This window comes from Ornithodoros turicata, chromosome 7, assembly GCF_037126465.1.
Source record: "Ornithodoros turicata isolate Travis chromosome 7, ASM3712646v1, whole genome shotgun sequence".
NCBI lineage: Eukaryota > Metazoa > Arthropoda > Arachnida > Ixodida > Argasidae > Ornithodoros > Ornithodoros turicata.
The window spans coordinates 52,796,158-52,812,554 of NC_088207.1; the positions used below are offsets into that span (position 1 = coordinate 52,796,158).

Genomic DNA, 16,397 nt, shown 5'->3' on the forward strand with positions numbered 1-16,397 from the left:
CTTTGCGTCATTATCGCTGAGGGGGCGGTCAGTGAAAAGCGCTACCTTGAAATTATTGTGAATATGTGCGCGGTAAGGGAAGAAAAGCCAGTTAAAATTTTTTATAAGGGGGAAAAGTGAAAAGTACGAGTATTATACTCGACTAAGTTGAATTTAATCGGACAGACTGACTTATCTTGAAGGTGATAATGCACACCGGTTTCGTATTTCCGTCCAACAAAGTATTCCATGATACGAATTGCGATTCTGTAAAATACGAGTTCTCCAGCAACGCCAGTGCGCTAGTATCTCACAGGATTTGGCGGCATGTGCTCTTTCAACCCGTACGCCGAAACTAGAAATAGCCGACCATTATCTACACCAAAAGCGGCCGAATAGACCACGAGGCCGACGACCGAAACGTTGTTGCAGACGATCGTCTGCTAACTTCACGACGAGGGGTGCCAAACTGTGGATGCGGGCAGGACGCATATGGCCCCCGTGGACCGCTGTTTTCTATCCCATTCTTTATCACCCCACCCCTCACCCCCCTCCTCCTGGTTTGACTGTACTAAATTTAACCGATATGGGTGAAGGTTTTTCATATCCTGTAGTTTCCCCTCCTTCAACTTGGGCAGGGAAGGCACTTATTGCTGAACTACATTTTTTTTTGTACTTGCGTTTTTGCGCTGTTCAGTATGTCTGGAATGAAGGGTGGGGTGGGAAAGGGGGAGCTCTGTCACGCGTCTAGTGCGTGACGTCACTCGGCCGGCTTCCTGTCATTGGCTGTCTAGCGGGTGTGTGCCGCCGACTGCTCGTCTGCTTGCTTAAAAGCAAACGGGTCTCGTGCGTGGCTAGTATTGTACGAACTGTAGCCCCGCAGCGTGCGACGATTACTTTTGTGCGTTCGCCGATCTGGGATTGAAAAGAAAGGAGCTGAGCATTATCGGATCCCCATATCGAACCGTTTCATTTTCGAACGTTTTCCTCGAGGGTTTGTCGCTTTTGGGAACGTTTACCTTTGAACATGGTAGGTGATGCTTTTCTCGCTCTTCAACGATTTGAATTTTCAAAATATCGCGCTCTTCTTTTCATCAATCAATATCATCATCGTCGTCTTCGTCGTTTTGAATGATTTAACCTTAATTTGAGGACTGGCTAATCGCTTAAAAAATACGTGGAACATCCATATAAATTTTCTTGTTTAATTTATTGACCATTTTTGCTATATATTATCTCGTTTGTCATATAAGTTTAGATTTCATTTCATATGCGCAATACGTGCAGCGGATATCGTCACAAAATCACATTTTATATCAACCTTTGTTCAGTGTGTCCTTTACACCACCAATTGTCTTCAAGTGTCTTTCCTGTCCAGTTTTGTTATTTATTAGTGCTGCAGCATGCAATCAATATAATCAGTCCTTTTCGTTTCTCTCTCTCTCACCGAGAACTACAATGATCATGTTGATTTGCACGTATTCAAGGCTTTTTTTAAATCGTTTGTTTTCACTCCACTATGTCGCAGTCCTTTCTCAAACAGTGTACTGAAAGTTCAAGCCCATGAGAGTGGCTGTCCTTTATGTCGCTTCATTTATTATAAATAAATTTCTCAGACCTGCCCAAAAAGAAAAAAAAGGAGAAAAACTTTATTTACTCGCCCACCCCTATGCACTGACTTTCAGTACATTGCGCTGCTTGGGTTGCCACAGCCTATGACTAGAACGCTCCCCCTTTCATAGTGACGCTGTAAACAGCCCCATTAACTGTCGCCAGTACTTTTTTTCTTTCTCTTTTTTTTAACTTCGTGTCCCAACGTCCTGCCTTGTTGAGCTTGGCACGGGAAAAGACATTTTATGCTATTTATTTCCCACCTGGACAGACGAATTTCGAGCACTCTCTCAAGGGCTTTTGATACCTGAGTTTAAATATCAGGAAGCGGTGCCAAGTGGGTCGTCGAAGTAGCGTACCATGCGCCACACTGTCGGACGTGGGGTTTCGTTGCCAAGGGAGCTTCCTCCCTTTGGACCTTGGCTGAAGTATTTGCTGCTTCCTAGCGCACGGAATGACGCTACTGGTATGAAGGGACTCGTTTGTGATTCTGCGTTGACAGTACCGTCGCTCCGACAGCCGCGGCAAAACTCCTCTGGTAAGCTCCCTTGTGGAGTGTCTCAGCGCCGGTCCAGTCGCTCGTTGTGTACTACCAAGTTGTTTTCTGGTATTGCCTCGTTAGATCTAGATAAAATATAAGGCATGAATGCGAGAAGGGAAGAGAACTCATCGTTATGTGTACTTCAAGGCAAGTTAACGCGGAAGGTCATCTCGATCCACACGTTTAAAATACGTCATCTGCGTGATTGGCTTCTGGGCCGCCTGAGGCACCCGAGTGGCAACGTAGTGCGGTCTGTGTGTTTTCCCTGGGTCTTCCTCGGACGCTTTAAGACTAATATCGGCACAGTTCCCCGTGAAGTCGGCCCAGGACGTACTATCCCCCCCGCGATAGTCGTGACGTTGCCCGCTTGGGCGTGGCCGACTACGGCAAGCAGTTTCATCACACACCACTAAAGCCACGTCGCAGGCTACGTACTGAGAGCACATTTGCACGCTTTAATAGTAAACGCGTAGCTTATTCGTTTTAGCGAGACGTTCAGTGAATGGGATTCTCGTCTGCCTGGCGTCCGCCATCTTCTTGTACGCACCACTCTCAATGTGTGGGCTCCATGCTCGACTGGCGGAGATATAGTACATCTGCGACCGCAACCCTTTTGTTGTCTCTGAGTGTAGTTACTCGTCCAGCTTGATCGCGGCTTCAATCGATTCTCATAGAACCTTCCAGTCCTCCGTTTCGTCTACCCACTGGCGGGCTGCGTAGGCAGATGGAACCCCAGCAGTCCAAGTTCGCTCCTTTGGAACCTCTTCAAGATTCCACTCAGCCATGAGTGCGCATACCTTTTTTCAGTGCCGCTCATGGGCATAATTTGGGCAGAATCTTTTCCTTGCGTGACTGCAATGGAAAGCAACACCAAGTGACGCACCGTCAGGAGGAATGCGACGAGTCACAGCCTGGCTGGCATCACGCTGAGAGCGGTGCAACGCTGTCCAGATGGGCACGCGTCAACGGGATGTCTATAAATAGTAACGGCAGGACCGGGGGTCGACTGGCATGGAGTTCAATACCACGCAATGGCCCTTGACCTCCGTTCTCCCGTCTTAGCTCTGAACCCAAATAGTCTCTTCTTATCAGGGAGGAGGTATATTTCTGCTAGGGTTACGAAGTTACTTAGCTTTCATAATTCAAGATCTACAGAATATGGGGAACGGACCGAGGCTACAAGGTGCAACAGTGTGCAAGTACAGGCGACTCGTTTACTCACAGTGCACACTTTAACGTGAACCCTTACCCTGTCGTAGAGGTAACGTGCAGGATTTTGCCTTGTCCCATGGAGGCCACAGCTGAACCATATGAGCTGCTTACAGCGAGAGACCATCAGTTGTGTCACTGTCTATCGACAGCAGAGTGTCTAAATATCCAAGCAGCGTAATGGTGTACTGTAAGTTCAAGTCCGTAGTATCTTATCCAATTTGCGGAGTTGTACACGACAATAAACAACTTCCACCGCTCCTTCAAAAAGATGAGGACGGTTGCTATCAGTCAGGTCCTACATTATCCGCTTCTGCCATCTATTCTCTCTCTTTTGAAGTTCAACCATAACGTTATGGCCAGCCCGCTTTGCCAAAGGCAACTACTACGTTGGCATCGCCGCTAAACTGCTCGTAACCAGTAGTAACTGTAGAGCGGCCATAGCAAAACGACTCACTGTCGCGTCAGTCAGACCATAGCCTCTTACACCATAGACGATAGGAGGCTATGGTCAGACGTGTGCGTGTGACCTGGCAATTCCACCGCCATGTTGTTGCCTGGTCTCGTTAGTGTTTAGTAGCACTACAGACTCCTGTTTCCTGAGCCTCGTCAGCAGGCTACGCTTGGTGAGTGGCGCGCCTGACAACAGCAAGCACCTTATATGTCTTGGCATCGGAGCGGAAGACCGGTCAGACAGACAGTCCTCATTGTCTTGTCTTCCACCAATTAGCGTAGTAGGTTCGTTCGTGCAATACTTGTCAGCATACACGTGTACATGGCCCAACCGACGTCCCACGAAAAACACGCGGTGTCAGCACATTCTTCGCCAGTGCGTCAGTGCTAGTTTCTGTAACTTCTTCCAGTTTCCCCTTTCTGATTGTTTTAAACTGCGAAGGGGTTTGCAACGTAACATCGTTCCAAATTAGTTCGCGGGGCAGCTTCTCTGGCGGCTGGCCAAGATACAAGCGGCCGTTTGTAAACAGGATCCCAATGATTTGACACGAGCGCACGTGGTTTGCCGAGGAACTGCGTGGCGAACAGCTGACTCTTTGCCAGCTGTGTGGGGCGCTCTTTTTTCGAGGTTGGGATAGTCGCAACCCGCGTGATAGTGGTTATTTCTGGTTGTTGACGGTGGCCGCGACAAGGCGCACGCTGATATGACGCCATAAGGTTGCGTTGGTGAGCGTACTGGAATGCTCCGTGGTTCGCACTATTGCGTCTCAATGCGTCCGACCGTCAGCGTCTCTGTGTGACGGACGCGCGGGTTTCCAATTCACGTCCGCACCTTTGCGACGCTGCTTTGCAAGAAACTGCTTACTGTCGACTACGTAATACCCAAAACGCACTGACCCAAGCACAATGTACTGAAAGTCGAGTGCAATAGGGGTGGATGGGTAGATGGAAGGCCTTGAACAGGCTCGTGCAACTAAAGTACATTGATAAGACACCTACCGTCCACCCCTATTGCACTCGACTTTCAGTACATCGTGCTGCTTGGGGACGCAGGATGCACATCGCGGTTATGTGTGTTTAAGATATGGCTAAGGTATTTTGCTTACCTTACACTGCAGTTTGGAATCGATAATGGCAACCTAAACATGCAACTGTTCTTTTGCTGTTGTCTACAATTAGCTAAGTTACCAGGAGATAAGCAGTGGGCCCACGCTTCTTTGCACAGTTCGCAGTAGTAAACTCCCCCAGAGGGAGTCCGTGCGCTGTTTTTATCCGTTCTTGCGCCTACAGTGCTGCCATTTGCCGATGTCATAAATGTCTGTCGCTCTTTTTGCTGGCATTGCGGAAAGTTAGGCAAAATGGCTTACTTATCGTATTAAAACCACCAGAAAGGCCACACAAACACAGTAAAGACAAACAACGCATAGGCTAATAACGAAAGGGCTAGTAGAGTGTCTTGGTTTAGGTGAACCATTGTTCTCGCGACATGCTGCTTGATACGTGCATCGTGCCTTCTTCATGTGTATTTTACTTTTCCTGCACAGGAAACAGAGGTACCACAGGTGGACAAGCCTGCTGACAAGGCAGAGACCAAGGAAGTGATTGCCAACGGTGATGTAGAAAAGCCCAAAGACGAGAAAATAGTAGAGAATGGAGAGAAGCCCATACCTAATGGCACAGCCGAAGTTAAGCCCGAGCAGCCCGCCGAGAAGGTCCAGGAACCGAAGGCTGAAGGTACACCAGCAGCAGCTCCTACAGAAGTAGCTGCTCCAGAGGCACCAAAGGTTGAAGAATGTCCTGCAGCAGAAATCCAGTTGCAGGAAACACCTGCAGTTGCAACACCTGCACCAGCAAAAGAAGCAGAGGCACCAGCGCCTGAAAAGGCTGCCGAGCCGTCTCCTGTTCCTGAAGCTGCCGCGGAATCTCCTGTGCCTCTTCCAGAGCCTGCAGCGCCCGTTGCTGAACAACCTCCTGCACCAGTTACACCTGAACAGCCCAAAGAAGTAACACAGCAACCTGCCGAAGTTCCAGTCCCCCAGTCTCCTGTAGCTGCAGAATCAGCACCCACAACAGAAGCAGCTGCACCAGTAGCATCTCCAGCTGCAGAAGAGCCGGCACCTGTTGCGACAGAAGCCCCTGTTGCTGAGCAGACCACCTCTCCTGCAGGTGAGCAACCTACCCCTGTCGAAACAACCGTTCCAGCACCTGTTGAGCCAACGCCGCCTGAGCTCCCCACTAGTGAACCACCGGCTCTAACGCCAGAAGTCACTCCTGTATCTCCAGTTCAAGAGGCACCGGAAGCTCCCCCCGCACCAGTTGCTGCACCAGTCGAAAGCAAACCCGAACCTCCCGTTGCACCAGAGGTTGCACCTGCACCAGTCACTGAGACCCCTATTGCAGTCGAAGCAGCACAAGTTACAGAAAGCTCTGTTACGCAAGAGGTTCCTCCCACACCACTGCCCGAAGCCCCCGCTGCACCAGAAGTTGTTCCTGCACCTGTCCCCGAAACAAAAACCGAGAGTCCTGTTGCACAAGAAACCGCACCTGCACCAGTCACTGAGAGTCCAGCAGCTGCAGAAGCAGCACCGGTTGTAGAAACACACATATCACATGAATCGCCGTGTGATGACGATCTTGTCACTGCCCCTCCTCCTCCTGAAGCTGCTCCTTCAGAGCAGCCTCCTGCTCCAGTTGAGAAGCCCGTAGAAACTGTCGAACAGGCGCCTTCCTCCGAAACCAACCCCGAGGAAAGCAGGCCGATCACTGACCCAGTAAGGCGCGATTCTGGTTCTGAGCCTGCTTCCAAACTCGAAAGCAAGCTTTCGCATGTAGGCATGCAAGCTTAGCATGATATTTGTTTTGTCTCGTTGTTTGTCTTTTTCAGAACCTCAACCTTTGTGTAATTTTATCGACAGAATGTTCTTTTTTTGTCGGCTTAATTCTGGTGATACGAAAGTGAGTGCCAGTTTCATAGTATCACGAAAGACGAGTAAGACAAGTGATCATAAATTCAGTAATCGCGAGCGAAGGTCTTCAGCATCTGCTACGCACGCCAGTATTGCTCTTGTTAGTTATGCTTTGCTTGCTTCGGTCCTGCGTGTACGTGTACATAGTTAAAGAATAATCGTGACTGTAATGAGTGACAATAGCCAAGCATCGAAAGTGGCAAGAAATGGATACGTCAGTTCTTATAAAGTTATGGGAAGGTAACTTAGATGCCCTGCGTGGATAGAAACGCAATGGCAAAGTCTACACCCGCGTTGCCGACACACTGAGCAATTCGGGAGTGCGCTGAGAGGAACGTTAAAGCAGATTGTCATTGTTGTGTGCAGTGATATATCCAGGCCTCAAACGCCTCCCGAAATGTTTGGCGACACCCCCCTAACTTGCTATATCGGCTGTAATGATAGTTGATTCAGCTGTCACTCAAGACGCAAAGTTTTATGTTGGCTTTTGCTTTGTGCTCCAAAAAGCTGCTCAAATTGCTCAGCACGATATCTTATCTCCCGTGTTGTGCAATGCAAGTAATTTTTTAATGAACAATTTATGAAAAGTAAGGGAAGAGCCATAGGAGCAAAGTAATGAGCCCTGAAACAAGATTTCCTGGCAACCAGATACATGAAAGCACGGCAACAACTCTTTTATTTGTGCCTTAGTGCTGTCTGTTTATAGTCGTCCCACGCTGTCGAATCGAATCGAATCGAATCTACTTATCTGTTTCATGTACAAGTCCGTGTTGAATTCAGTGCATTTTCATACCGCATATATGGACGCGCTCCTGTTTAAATTTGCGTGACGGTAAAGTTTGCTCTTTTTTAAATTGACAGCCGGCAATTAACATAATTTTTGCAATATCCGCTGCATCACTAGAACTTCGGCAGGTATTGATTTTTGTGTGAGCCTCTGTGGGGTTTAAAGGAGCAAGGAAATCGCATTTAGAATTGGTCGCTATACTGTTTTGTGCGCTAAACGGTGTTTCAGGGGGGACTGTGCCCAATATTTTTGCCAAACGGTGTCTTACCTCTGTGCAATTCAGCTAAAAAAAAAAAAAAAAAAACTTCCGAGCAATCTTCAATGCACGAAACGGCGTTACTTTCGAAGAGACACGATCCGCTGCGGTGTCGTGTCTGGCAGATCGGCTCTCATTTCAAGGAAGCGCCATTTGACGTGTCGTCAAGCAGTCTATCAGGATCCACCATGCACAACATTGTCGCAGTGCAGTGCATCGTCACGGCGCAATCAAATTTACAAAAACGCCGGAGGACGCAACCAACGGCCCGGCCCGATCGCCTCGCGTGACGTCAGCAGGCCAACGCGCGGAAGAAAATTTGTCTGCTCCTGCGATTCCGCCGCGCCGGGCTACGTCACGAGACACCCCCATCGCGACTGTCGTGTCCTAGCGGCTGTCCAGCGAAATACGCTCGGCGCGCGCCAAAACATAGCCGGCGCCATCTTGGCGCCGTTTGCTGAATATGTAGGGAACCCCCTCTTGCGCCGTCAGGGTCACAGAGCATGCGCAGAAACGTTGTGAAAAAAGGATAATTACACCCTTTGAAAGAGTGGAGGGTGTGCGGATGAGACGTGTCGCGCGCGCGCGCGCTACATCCGTTGCTCTTGGTTCCCTCGCGAGACATCATGTTATTTGTTGCGCAACTCACCGCAGCCAAAAACGAAAAATTAAATAGAAGGGCACATCCCCCCCCCCCCCCCACAAGAACCCCGGTCACGTCAAAAATTGATGGAGGAGCATTTCATTGCTTCCTTAAGCAATGAACCTCTTTAAAATAGATTATGCTTCCTGTTCAGTATTTATTGCTACATTCCTCCTCTGATTTCGCGAATATGTATGCGTATCTATCCAGCAATGCTTCTTGAGGGCAGCTAGTGGGTAGTGTCAGCATCTTGATGACTCCCATAGCATTCCCCCACTGTATTTCACAATTAGCTTCGGGTCATGCCTGGTAAATATCTCAACAGAATCGCAACGCGCAGAACCGTGTACTAAAAATTTGGCTTAAACATCTGTGGTATGAATATCAATGGTGCCTGCCCAGTCTGTACCTGTCCTGTCCAGTGTGCATGTGCATTTGTGTATGGTATTGCAGTATAGTGTTGACATGCTCCACTTACTGATAACGTATTGTTTTGTTTCATTGCATCATGTTGTTTGGTTGTAATGTGCCTTGTTTTGTTACGTGTTATATGTTTTTGTATTGCATGAATCAGCAGCTAAGCAGAATATACCTGTGTGGTTAGACAGCAGAGGGTGTGGGAAGATGTCGCGGCAATCGTCCCCATGGGTGAACTACCAAGGAAGGGAAAGGCAATACTGGTGTTCGCTTTGCCTAATTCTTTCGATTTCCTCAATATAACCGACATAAATTGTTCAATTCGATCCTTAAGTACATGTTAGGATAAAAGTGACATATCTTCATGCAACTCACACTTCTCTAGCTCTTTTTCTTTTGGCTCTTGCATAGCCTTTCTGAAAACACTTAATTCATTAATTAATTTATTTAGGATACTTCTTTGCACCCCCGAATTGAAGGTTGCCGCTTTAGGGTGAAACCAGATTTTTACCCGGCAAATTGTCTTCATTGAGGCATCTGTAGGAATGCACTAACTTACTTGTTTGGCAGAAAAATGCAGTTACATCACCGTTTAAACCAAACCAGCACAGTCAACCTGTACCAACATGTGTCAGTTTTTTGTCCCCCACTAAATTTTTAAATTTTGAAATAAATTTTTAAATTATAGCTCCATACCACCAGCTCGCTTGCTATCTTTCTATCCTCTCAGTACAGTCAGTTTGAGTAACTGAGCCAAGATTTCTCCCCGAATTTAGCACACTGGAAGTCTTTTCACTCGAATTTGCATGTACTTAGAGCACATGGTTTATTTATCCAAATTTTAACCCTGAATTTAGAAAAAAAATTATTTCCCAAAGATTTCAAGCTCTGATAATAAGAAGGTGGGGCAATGCACAGTGCAACACAACAACACAATAGAGCACAAGACGATAAAAGTTCAACTCTAGTAACCTTCGACCGACTAAGTCAGTAAAAGGGGACAATGTGTCACATTAGACAGCCTGTTTCGGTAAATTAATAAATCAAATCAAATTAAATTATTCCAATTGGCAATGGCAGCTGGAAAAATGAGTCTGAACTGTGACTGAGAGCAAAAGGTCGAGAGGCACGGATATTCCTAACAGTGACTGCTGTTTTACTGCGTTTAATGTGTGCGTCTTTATCTCGATGTCTTTCCTCACACAACTGGTTGCACAGCCTGTCTACTTGGTCGAGTCACGTCACATTACAACGCAAATTTGCCTTTTTGCAGGTCACGGCTGAAGCCAAGGCTGAAGAAAAACCGCTTCAGGAAGCTGCAAAGGCAGAGGAGTAGGGCTTAGCGAACAACTGAGGACAAACTGAATCATCACAAGACATTTATCTCTTTCTTTTTTTTCTTTTTTTTTTCTTTGATGAAAGAAAAGAAAAAAACACTCAGACATTTCGTGACACCTTGAACTAATCAACAGATCGAATGACTGTTATGCGTTTCAACGATGGGCCATCTTTTACGTGCTTTCGTTTGCTTGCCTCTTGCCTAGGGTTCCCGGCATCCTTTTTTTTTTTCTACAATTTTTTTTAAAAATTTCTTTAACAATTTTTTTTCACAATTTTTTTTAAACGTGTCCGACGTGAAGGCTAGGCTCTCATAGAAGGTATTGCATATCGAGAAGTAATTGAGCCTTGAAGCTCACGGGGGAAACAAATTATTCGTGAGGAAAACCGTCTGGAGCCAGTTCGTACCCACGCTTCTGATGTTCCGGGCAAAAGCGTGTATCTTTTTGTCACGAGGAACTTTGTATTGTATAGCTTGAAATGTGTGTGTGTCTGTGAAAGCACTCCCAGAGGTTATACGAGAGTTTTTTTCTTTATTTTGTCTTTAAATATTGTCAAAAACTTTCCTTTCTTAAATGAGTCATATACACGCATATTGTGCGATTGCATATAACTGACATTTGCCTACCGAAAAATGTCAATTACATGCAGTCGCATGCTTCGAGGATCTCTTGCGAGAAGATTGATTGAAGTATTACTTTAAACATAAACGACTTCAATACAAAAAAAATTTGATGGGAGTTAAACCTCGCTTACAATGGACGTTAACGACTCTCACAAACAGTGTTGCACTGTCAAGCAACAGACATTGTAGCGCTTACTTAAGTGATAAAAGACCTCGTTATAAGCCAGGCCTGTTATTTTTACTATTTTTTTGGGGGGGGGGGAGTGGCATCAGCTATTTTCACAAATGGGCGATTTTTGTGTTTCTCCTGGTCTTCCGTGCCATGTAAGGAAGTTAGTCAGACGGCTATGTGGACATTGGTGCTCTTGGCAATAGTGAACCACAGTCTTTCTGTGACATTCATGTTCTTTGTGCCAACACATTGCAAGGTCGGCCGCTGTAATATTGTGTTCAGGAGCTATTCATTTGTGGCACACTTGCGTTAAGTACTTTTTTTGTTTGGAGTACTACACTTGTCAGTGCCGGAGTGTCAGTACTACTTTCGGAGGTACCGAGTTAACACAGTATCGGTTTTTGTATTCTATGCTAGTAACCTTAGGCCTTTTATTATAATGTAAACCACTTTGTACTTTGTTTGTGCAGCAAACACTAGACTGCGCATGCAGGTTGTTCTTTTTGAAGCGGAACAGTGCCACAATGTATAAAATGCATGTAGTTTTTTATGCACAGCTTTTACATTCAGTTTAGTGTGCTTTTGGCTAAATCGATCTTTTTCTACAGAAAATGCTGAAATATGCATTTTGAGTATGTGGTCATACATGATGCCATTAGCATTGAAAACCTTTTGCTACGTCCTGTCGCCACTGTGTGTGGAATCTTTGAGAAACTTTTCACTGGGCACGTTTTTCTATGTATTTTTTTTTTTTTTTACAGAAAACCATGTGCAGGCTATATAACAGTGTTCCTTCCCATTTTGAATGTTTATATGCTATCAATAAAACTTTATGAATCGAATTTGCAGCATTCAGCAGCAACACTTTCTCGATTCCGAATGGCATAATTGCCCATTCTGCAGCAACGACGCATGAAGTCTCAACATTGTGGACGGTGTCTGCAGCTCCCACGTAGGAGCCCGTCCGCCCTGTCCGCCAGGGGCGCTACACATCGGCCCGCGAGATCTCCATGATGATTGGATAATAGAATCTTGAATGTGCGAAGCCGACAGTAGCAGACGACAGCAACAAAACTCACAATGATGACGAAAACAACTTTAGCGAGAACGCATTTTCCGTGCGACAATCGCTTGTACTGAAATTTAAAAAAAACAAAAAACTGCTGCATCTGTCTTCTAGCACAGTACGCGAACCTTTCCGGTCTCCGCTCCCCGGCCCACGTTGGAAAACTGCCAACAGCTGTGGTGAGGAGACAGAATTTGGCCTTCGACGGGCAATGATGACGTCATACTCCTAAAGAATACCGAACGTAAAGATTGCTATTTATTTGACTCTACGCAACACGCTAGGGAAAAAATGCCGCATGTACATATCTGGACACTACACACAGTTATACCAACAACTGCCTTTCAACACCGCTGCCCCGTGTGACCATAGGACACCACCAGCGGCCGTTGCTGAGCAAGACGATACCACTGAATTTTGAGGAGTACAGCGCGATGACCACAATGCACGTCGCCGTGCCCACAAATGTCAAGCAGATGAGAACGCCCAATGTTGCCACCCTCTGACGAGTGTCCTGTTTGACAAGTTTCTTCAACTCGCCTTCCACTGCCATATCCGCGGCTGTCTCGTTAAAGATCGTCATGTTTTCGAACGGCACTGAAAAGTCACTAGTCACGGCAGTAGTCTTTGAAGCACTTTCCGAAAGAGTCGTCTGCACAGATTGCTCTTTCAGCGGTTGACCTGTCGAAACGTCGTCGTGCTTCTGCAACAACATTGCTGTGGAATAGTGCGCGGGGTGACTCGAATCGTTGAGTAAGCTCTGAATCTTGTTGATGAGATCGTTTAGGAACGTCCTGCTGTCCTTGGTGCGGATAATGGTGTCCAGAAAGTTCTGGTTGAAGGTGTGCACAAAATTGGGGTCCGACTTGTCTGCCAGGCACGGAAGTACGCAGAAGCAAATGCAGACGATAGTTGATAGAGGTGTTGGTGCCATCGCCATGCGTTAGATCAGTCTGCAGAGCGACAGGACAGGCTTCGCGGCATTTCGCCCATGATGGTCAGGTTCCAATGGATGAGCGAGGCACGTGACCGCGTGGACTTCTTGTGGCCAAAGACGAGATTTGAATTTGACGAGGCAGCGTTAGTTGGTTGGTTGGTGGCTCTGTTATCAAACGCATCAACTTTCAACCTCTTTCAACCACAGGCATTTGAGCACAGGTACCGGCTGTGCTGTCTGGGGTTTTTCCGGGTTTTCCTCAGACTCTTTCAGACATATGTCGGCACAGTTCCCTTAGAAGTCGGCCCAGGACGCATATTCCCCCAGGGCGTCAGCCGTGACGTTGCCCACCTACGTGAGGCTGACAACGGCAAGCCCTATCGCCACCACCACCGGTATTTTGAGCACTACCACCACCAACCATCGAACCAACCTACCAATCAGGGTTGCGGAGTTGCCACTCCGGGGTTGGAATCATTCCAGCCCGGAATGGAATTGGGCATTTTTTTATTTCTTATTTTTTTTTGCAAGCGGAATGGAATTGGAATGTAATGGTCTGGGTTCCACACGGTCAAAGGCGATGGTTTGGTTTTAAGAAAAAAATAAAATGGAGATTTTGGCTTCACTAGTGTGAGGCCCGCAACCCCACATCACTTGCACCAGTTACTGCAGTGGAAAACTCCTGTAATAATGTTGCCAATGGAGAGGAGGAGGGCGAAATAACCTTGTCTTTGTGCTTTTTCCGTGCTGGGTAATGTCAATCTCCTCTATAGCACTGCTGGGCTAGCTAGTACGGTTACCGGTCCTAATTCTTTTATTGGGGTTGCCAAGCCATTCGAGGCGTGGGCATTGACCATACCTTTTCATTCCGAGGAATTGAAAGGAATGGAATTGTCACAAATCTTCATTCCTCCGAATGGAATGGGATCGCCCATTCCATTCGGAATGGGTGATCCCTGCAACCCTGCACCAATCAATCGTGACCTACATCGGCAAGCAGTTTCATCATCACCATCACCACCACCAACCAACCAAGGCAGCAGAAGAATAAGAGATAAACTGATGTTCTGAGGCTTTAACAACATAGAAGGGACAGATACAAACAAAGCCTCAAATTGCCTTAGAAATCAACGATGAAAGATGAAAGTCACTGAAAAGGTTAGCCAGCTGTAAGGATCGAACCCACATCTTCTGAACAAGAGATAAACTGATGTTCTGAGGCTGGAACAACATAGAAGGAACAGATAGATGTGGGTTCGATCCCTACACCTGGCTAACCTTTTCAGTGACTTTCATCTTTCATAGCAGAAGAATATTTTGGAAGAGAGTTATGTGGCAACTTTACATGGGGTGGAGGATCGCACCCCCGTTTTTTCCTGTCCAAAATGTGCTACCAAAGGCGCGTGTTCGGGGTAGAGGGGGGGGGGGGGGGGTAAACCCTCGACCTTGGCTCAGCCGTGGTCCCCTTTCAGAGCATCTTTTGGGAAAGACGTTCCACACAGATGAAGCCCTCCGGAAAGATGTCCTGCAGTGGCTATACGACAGCAGCCCACTTCTTTCGGCGCCAAGGACATCAAAGAGTTGCTACGGCGGCGGCAGCGGTGTCTGTGTAGATGCGCACGATGAATACTTTGAGAAACTGACGTAGTTTAGTGCTTCCCGAAAGTCCCGGCCAATCTACGACTCCTGAGTCACGGCTCCTGCTTTTTTAGTCAGACTAGAGAACGTGTAAGCCAGTTTGAAGCGCTTGTGGCAGACCATAGAGTTACTAAATAGCTATTTAGTGACTCTAGCAGACCAGAAAGACGGGGCAATGTAGATAGGGCGAGACGTAACGACAAGGACAACTGCCTTGTCTAACCTAACCGCATTGTCTCGTCCTTCTGGGCTGCCAAAAGCGCTTCAAATGAATTGTCACCACTTACCCCGCCTCATCGTGTTAGTTGTATCAACGAGGGCTTCCGCGAACGTTTCTGTAACGTAGAACAAAAAATAAATTAAAAAATAAAGGAGAGAGAACGAAAAAAGAACTGGTACATTCTAAATGAAGGAAGCACATATATAAACATGCTCCTCCGCTGCATCCCCGGTCATTTCATTGTTGAAAATATGCCGCATCTTTGAAGTTTTGACCTGGTGAACAGCCGTTTGAGATGTTACAGGGAGCCAGACCCTGTGGCTGGATTCACTTTAAACGAGCGGTCGTCTTCGTCCCTATTGATTCCGAAACTATTGTGACGTTTTATTCCTCCGTAATCACTGACCATGGTACCGAAAATATCATGCGCAGTACTGGCGTAGTTCTTGTGCTATTTGGGTAAATATACTGCAGGAGCAGTCGCCGGATGTTGAGAGTGTGACGGAATTGCCTCTTTGGAAAAACGCGAAAATATCATGCTGTAATCGACTAACGATATCACGCCCTTGACAAAGGTGAACGTCTGGAAAGCACGGAGCAGATGAGCTCGGAAATAATCGTCTGCGAAGTTAGCCTGCTGCCCTCTGATTGGCGTACAAAAGTACGTCACCATGATGCCCTTAGCGCTGGGTCTTCCCCAGCTGCAGATACAATACTAATCTATTTTTTTTTATCTATGCATATTGCAGAACTTGTTTCATACACACGTTTCTGTAGGCGACTGTGGCAACGCGCATGCAGTGACTGGATGCAGTCACAGAATGTTACCCGCAGTATATGTCAGTTTGCTTATGCCAGTATGGGAGTCCGCGGCTCCCTGTGGCAGCGTCTGGTCGCCTCCACATCGTAAAGGATATCATAATGCTTCCCAGTCGATTGCAGAACATGTTGGCATAAGGATGCGAATCGCGCGCGCAGTGCGGGAGTCCCGCTTTCGGCAACATATGCCACACAAGTGCGCATACACTGCCAAGCGGTGACCGCCAAACCCTTGTGTCAGCAAGGTGAGTGCTGCAGAATCCATTATCAGAGACAACGTCACCGTACGCTCCCTCCACATTCTTCCCAATTTTGTCTTCCATAGTGAATCTTACGGTTTCTCTCCCATACCAGATGAAGCTCACTTCTAGTCTTACACATCTTATATCTTTTGTCCATCTAACCTGTGAGCCTAACCAACAAGAGCGATCTGTAATGAGGGCATGGATGCACGCCCATTCACTATTGCATAACTTATAGGACCTTGGTCCAAAACAGTGCACCTAGGCGCTGACCTAGGACAGCCTCTATGCGTTGATATTTCCTGTTGCGTACTTGCCTCTTGGGTACTTGCCTCATGGAAGTGCAAATTTTAAGAAGTGCGACTTCTTCGAAAATGGTTAAAAATTGGGCTGTTCGGTATTTCATACTTTAAAAGCGATAAGTTTCCCGGCACGGGGGTTTTATCGCTTTTAAAGTGCGACTTCTTCTTGTTTGCAG

At 46.9% G+C, this 16,397-nt stretch overlaps 2 protein-coding genes across 2 annotated transcripts in view; one reads left to right on the top strand and one right to left on the bottom strand.

Annotated features, from left to right (window-relative positions):
- Window positions 1–11,839, top strand: part of LOC135401530 (fibrous sheath CABYR-binding protein-like) — a 73,559-nt gene extending 61,720 nt beyond the window's left edge. Inside the window, exons 3-4 of the mRNA XM_064633991.1 lie at window positions 5,338–6,564; window positions 10,136–11,839. Coding sequence (XP_064490061.1) covers window positions 5,338–6,564; window positions 10,136–10,198 — 1,290 coding nt within the window. The 3' untranslated portion in view covers window positions 10,199–11,839. The remainder of the gene's footprint in view (window positions 1–5,337; window positions 6,565–10,135) is intronic.
- A 469-nt stretch (window positions 11,840–12,308) lies between these two features.
- LOC135400082 (uncharacterized) lies at window positions 12,309–13,130 on the bottom strand. Its single transcript, XM_064631820.1, has one exon. The coding sequence runs from the start codon at window positions 13,001–13,003 to the stop codon at window positions 12,389–12,391; it is 615 nt and encodes a 204-aa protein (XP_064487890.1). The 5' UTR covers window positions 13,004–13,130; the 3' UTR covers window positions 12,309–12,388.
- Window positions 13,131–16,397: the final 3,267 nt, after the last annotated feature.

Excerpts from the sequence above, each read along its gene's own strand:
- LOC135400082 (XM_064631820.1), bottom strand. The coding sequence starts at position 13,003 with ATGGCGATGGCACCAACACCTCTATCAACTATCGTCTGCATTTGCTTC.